The sequence below is a fragment of the Rhododendron vialii genome, chromosome 7a (genome assembly GCF_030253575.1).
Source record: "Rhododendron vialii isolate Sample 1 chromosome 7a, ASM3025357v1".
In the NCBI taxonomy this organism is placed as follows: Eukaryota; Viridiplantae; Streptophyta; class Magnoliopsida; order Ericales; family Ericaceae; genus Rhododendron; species Rhododendron vialii.
Window position 1 is genome coordinate 19,439,370 of NC_080563.1, and position 6,000 is coordinate 19,445,369.

Consider the following 6,000-nt stretch of genomic DNA (forward strand, 5'->3'; position numbering starts at 1 on the left):
TCTCATTTTGCGTCCCATGAAAAGATTTCACATAGTGGATCTTTGAATGGAATTCTTTTCCCATCAATATATGAATAGAAGTTTAATTTTCTGACAAAAAGAGTTGAAGTAAAGAAATGTAGGAAAATTCATTAAAGACCAATGCAATTTGCTAATATTAGAAAATTGCCTTCTTTTTTTTCAGTTTACATTTCCCCTCTGTCAGAGTCACTATAAAAGATAATTGTTCCTCTAAAGAAAAATTAAGTAATTGATCCTATCAAGGATAAACTGACAACACCTGCTTGGCTCAGTTCCAACCCTGCTCGGCATGAATGTCTGACCAAACCAACAAACATCAGTAGGCCACAAACCAGCACGGTGTGAGTAATGGATATCCCAAGGGAAACTCCTAAACGCATGAAGAACCACCTTGAGGATCTTAATCCCCATAAGCTCCAAGCATCCCAAACACTTTGGGATACCTAATATCCCATGGATAACGATAAGCTAGGATACTCCTACCCTTGTCCAACTTTTCTGTAAACGATATTTACAAACAGTCCAACCCTCTTCAAGGCACCACTCTTCTTGGAGAAGGGTACTTCGGTCATTGGACTCTCCTAAGGCCATCCTTATCGATGCCTAATGATTCGCCGGCAAAGTCCTCATATGACTCTACGGTCTACCTCCAAGACGCCTATATATTCATTCCCCCTCCAACGAGGGCAGGTACACAACTCTAGCACCACAATCCACTTGAGCTTTACATACGTTTTTCCACAAATATATTGTCTAAGGCATCAGACGGGAGTCGGACGGCACTACACCGGTGTCATGTTCTAACTTGCAAGTACATGGAGTTCACACGCTAGAAACCGACTTATGAGATCCCTATGCAGTGTTTTGCCCCTATCACTAGGGTTAAATATACAAAGGGAACTCAACAAGATCTCTCCCTCTATTCTCTCTCTCCCCCACCATCGCAAGAGGTTGGCCACAGTTAGAGCACATTACAGTATCCCTTTGACAATGTCTTTAACAGCCCCCGTGGAGCTGAAAATGTGTAAAACAAAACAGCCCTTTCTGATGCTAACGTTGCATTTCGGGCTTTAATGGAGATGCTTTTACCAACAATCACTCCCATCACGGGGTAGCAGACACCTTATGCAATGAATGCTGCATTTGGCTTGTTGAGAGAAAACGAAAGATAAAGTTAAGACACTTGAAAAGAAACCATGTCTTGTAATCACACAACCGGAGCCTACCTACTAAAAGCCATACCCTCGTATCCTCCCAATTCCAGTACACAAGTAATCAACATCGTTACAACAAAACACAATGAGCCTGCAAATAAGTTTGGAATTAACTAAACAAAAAACTGTCGAATTCCCCAATGGTTCCAAACTAATGTTTTGAAACCACGAGAGCAGCTACATCAGAATCCAAGAAGCGACTTTGTACATCATTATCACACAGCCTGTTTCGTCAATGCAAAATTCAACAGGGTTCCTCTCATCATATCCTAACGTTGATGAGGTTCTCAGCAAGTCTGGTTTTGAATAGCTTCCCAGAAAGACCTGGTTTGCAACGAGTACTCAACATGTGACCCAAAGCACCTACATCCAAAACATGAAACAGATAAAAGGGTTAAAGTGAAACATATAAGAGGAGCATCTGTATACATGTGACAAAGTTGCAGTACCATAGAGCAAATGACGTCAGACATCAAAGGTTTCTTCGACCTAACTGCCATGCAAGCTGATCAACCACCACCATAGCACGGGATGCTGAGCCAATGGAACCATCATATCTGTGATACCTCAATAACAAGTTAGAAAATACAGAACTTTACCACTTGGCTATTGAAGGCCCAGTACAATATGAAGGCACGATCAAGGCCTGTACATCTAGCAAGTAGCTAAATGTGAATTGTTAAAATGAAATAAGCAAATACTCACAATGCAACCAAGAGAAATGCTGCTGTCTGTGTTACGATAGCACCTTCACCAGTGGGTTTGGTAGTGTTCATGGACCTTGCACAAAACCAATTCTCATGAATTGATGTGACAATGTCTGCCGCAAAATTCAGAACATCAAGCTTAAGATCGCAAAATTATCATTATCATGAGCAGAATTTCATGAGACGAACAAACACTCAAGAAACAAATGATAAATTTCCAAGTGAAATTATACAATAGTCCGGAAGTACCGCCACGTGGTCCTCTGGACCACTTTACAACCACACGTTCCTGTGGGGTCCATACTCTGGACCACTTTACAACCGCACGTTCCTGTGGGGACCACAGGAACGTGCGGTTGTAAAGTGGTCCGGAGTACCACATGGCAGTACTCCTGGACTACTAAATAATTACTCAATTTCCAAGGAGCATTTGAGTGGGAACCTATAAGAGAAAAATCAACCGGTTCTTGACTTGGCCAGAAAATTAAAGTTGGGCCAGAATTATCAAGAGGAATTTCTCGAACAGCCTCCACGGAAAATTAAAATTCTTAATTCCAGATTCTTGCCATTGAAAAATCATTTTGAAATCTCCGAGCATATAGCCATATGGTCCACAATTGATGCTACCTAAAAATTATGGCACTTGGAACTTCACATAAATCTCTTGCCATGTAGAATCAAACTCAATAGAGAAAGTAAAGTGAAATTTAAAAATGGAGTATTATGTGTAACTCTGCAATTGTTAGAACATGACTACACAAAAGGAGAACTGTTCTCATTATCAGTTTAAGACTTATGGTCTAAGAAGCGATAAGATACTTGATACTTGATGCTTACTTTGAAAGCTAAATAAATGCATTTCATTGAAGCAGCTGTAGAACTCACATTGGTTTGTCCCAACAAAAAAGCTCTCTGATTGGAGTTTGTTCCGTTTGAAGAAATCAATAAATTGGCTTAGTTCAACAGGATCTGCTTTTATCCCTTCTTGCTCTGCACTGGAAGCACCAGATCAAGCCTATTCTCTCACCAGCATAAAATAATGACCAACACACGCCAAGAGTATACATTGCGGTGAATAACCATTTTCTCTTGCCGAAATAAATGAAGCTAGCATGGGATCTGTTTCAGGAATAAGTACATAAAGATAGCAACAAAAATCTACATGAAAATGCTAGTATGATAGTATCTATTACAGTTTTACCACTAACAGAACATCAACTTAACGGCTCTCCACATAGGTTGATAAAAAAATGTGTTATTTTGTTGTAACTTGATCATAAACATGTTCCCAATCGGAAGCACTGTAGAAGTTGAAAGTGAAGGATTATCCCTCCCGGAGCTTTGTCTCATATGTTAAAAGCAAACTACATGAGCAGACAGTGACGACTCCATGAACATTATTTCGTGGGGTCGAACTCAAGTTTTAATCACACTCAACCAACGTCGAACATTGTTATTTACAGGTCCATTTAATCTTTTAAGTTTTTCAAAAAATTCACACTCTAAATTAGCTCTCAAATAATACACTAAACAATTAAATTGGTTTTAAACAAGTAAATAGGAAGACGCATACCCACTTGAAAAACTGAATTTAGTCTTAGATGCCTTTTTTTCAACATCAAAACCTAGTTTTTCTTTACACAAACAGTTTTAAGACGCTGAAACTTTCTTGCTTCTTTCTGAAAAAAGCTGAGTATTGTTTCCTCCTAAGGCCTCGGGTTTGAAACCTATCATGTGTTATACACTCTTATGAGTTAAACCCTACGGAGCATTGTCATGGCTTTAATTGGACCCAAGTTTGAAACCTCACCTCATGTTCGAAACTTTCCAGATGCTATCAACTCTTATGGATCAGGTTCTACAAGATATTGTTCTAGCTTTAATCGGACTCCGTACTAGTGGATGGTGAGATTGGGTCCCTAAGAATTAGTCAAGGTGAGCATAGAGTTATAAAAAAACACAAAGAAGATGTGTAGTGTGGAAAGAAAAATTATCGGGTATTTTGGAGTTTGCACGCTAGGGTGGGGTCATTATCAATTGTTAATGGGTTCATATATTGGCCAATCTATATGTATAGCATTATAGTAGTAGCAGTTTAATTCCTTGCATGGGATCAGCCGACCCCATGGGTTAAGCTATAGTGTCGCCCCTGTGAGCAGAACATACACTTTATCTTTAACATTTTGAAGACACCCTGAACACTTATATTTCTAATGCACCCAGAAAAAACATCACTCTCTTTCTGTCAAATCAAAGTTGTTTACAACTACTCATATTATCCCCTCACTATTAATCTATTTATCAATTGTTAGACATAAAACTCAACCTAAGCAACACCTCATACCAAAACTTTGAGAGATTATGGAAACAACAAGGAACCAGAATCCTCTGCCCCCTGGAGATATGCTTACTAGGAGATTTCACGACGACATCGAAGAATAATTTCTATTTATCAATTAAACTGGTTTAACTTCTAGTTTTTCATTTCTAACAGAAGCCTAATGGTGGTATTTGTGCACTTCATTTTTCTCATGCATCATCAGCAATTTAAACAAGTTGGGAAAAAATTATACCTTCTACTTGAAGAAAATGATGTAAGTAGACTTCCTAAGACTCTTTTCTAGAGCACCATAAACAAAAGCTTAACAAACAACAATTGTTCAGTTCCTACCAAGTAACTGCTATCAATTGAAGATGCTAAGCCTATGCTATGGCACTATAATTAATGAAATTAAGAAACTGCAAACAAGAGAGATCAAAATTTATCATACATTTCATACAACTACACAATAGGAAGTTAGGAACACATAATACTCCAACAAAGTTCTTACATTGTAGACAACAGACGAGATGGTCCAGTTGGGTCATAGTTAATCAGCAAAGCAGCCTTCAATGGTTGACCTACAAGTTAGAAAAGTGACGTACCTATTTATTGATGTATAAAAATAGAGGAAGGAATGAGACTCATAAACAGCTTTAGCTTGCTCACCAGAAGAACCAACATGGTTAGATGCCCACTTCTCCCAAGTTTTATGCACAAAGGCCAAATCCATTAAGGTTGTGAATAGCTGCAAACCCCAGGGGCCAACATGCATTACAACGTGAAAGTTTGAAACACAGAAAACAACAAACATCAGCTTCGGTGTCCTATTGTTTGAGACAGCAAAACTTGAGAGTCCCATCAAACCATGATCTTCTTAATCACGTTTAATGTAACTATCGAAAGAACATAAAAAGCTGCATTATCCTAGTTGGGATTTAGCGCACTACCCAAGTTGGGATTTAACAAGGTACAAGTGTTTTACAATAAAAGTTCTGTAAAGCGCTACGGAAGATCCCTTTGCATCGAAACTAGATACCGACCACAAACTCAGCTGTTGAACGAGCGATTTCTCCCGCTCTATCCATTTTTATGCTGCATTTTTTGCAAAAAAAAAACTCGTAGCAACACTGATACCTATGTTACGCGGACTCGCAATTTATGGCGGAGTACCCCTGTCGGGTACGGGTGCGGAATTCGTACCCCGTACGGCGGTCTAAATCTCAGTACACTTGCTTTGCAGTTCCATATCTCAGAAGAAAGAAGAAGAAGATGAAGAGAGAAGGAGGAGAGAAAGGAAGATTACCTGGGCTTTGAGAAGAAGGGCGAGGCAGATCGGAGATGGTCGCCAGACTGTGAACTCTTTCTCGTGGAAGACGAAGCAGCCTCATCGTTGAAGACAAACAGCCATGGCTGCTGGTTATAACCCTAAACTGAAGTTGGGCTATAAGCTATTAACGGCCCGTTTGAATGGATTTGTTATAGGTCGATTTAGAACGAGGGGATTTGAAGGTGGATACGTAACATGGGTGATATGTTAAGAAGAGTGACTCCGTCGCTTAAACAATAGTGGAATGTGTAATGAGGTGTTTAAATAGTTATTTGAGAAGGAGAATTTGGAAAGTGGATATGATGGGATAATGTATTAAATAACTTAATTGCCCCTAATTATTTAAATGCACAAAAAATGTTAATTTTAGTATAATTAGAAAAAATACGTATTTATTACTAAAAAATT

General features: G+C 38.9%; 1 protein-coding gene across 1 annotated transcript; it reads right to left on the reverse strand.

Moving 5' to 3' along the window:
- Positions 1 to 1,185: 1,185 nt before the first annotated feature.
- Positions 1,186 to 5,720, reverse strand: LOC131334021 (uncharacterized). Its single transcript, XM_058368887.1, has 7 exons — positions 5,569 to 5,720; positions 4,932 to 5,010; positions 4,774 to 4,843; positions 2,828 to 2,937; positions 1,941 to 2,055; positions 1,685 to 1,792; positions 1,186 to 1,598 (listed from the first exon to the last, which is right to left on the reverse strand). Exons 2-6 carry the CDS (start codon positions 4,993 to 4,995, stop codon positions 1,708 to 1,710), a joined length of 444 nt encoding a protein of 147 aa, XP_058224870.1. The 5' UTR covers positions 4,996 to 5,010; positions 5,569 to 5,720; the 3' UTR covers positions 1,186 to 1,598; positions 1,685 to 1,707.
- Positions 5,721 to 6,000: the final 280 nt, after the last annotated feature.

Coding starts and splice junctions, on each gene's coding strand:
- LOC131334021 (XM_058368887.1), bottom strand. CDS start 4,995: ATGGATTTGGCCTTTGTGCATAAAACTTGGGAGAAGTGGGCATCTAAC. Junction 4,844..4,931: donor TAACCATGTTGGTTCTTCTG/GTGAGCAAGCTA, acceptor TCTAACTTGTAG/GTCAACCATTGAAGGCTGCT. Junction 2,938..4,773: donor TCTCGTCTGTTGTCTACAAT/GTAAGAACTTTG, acceptor TGGTGCTTCCAG/TGCAGAGCAAGAAGGGATAA.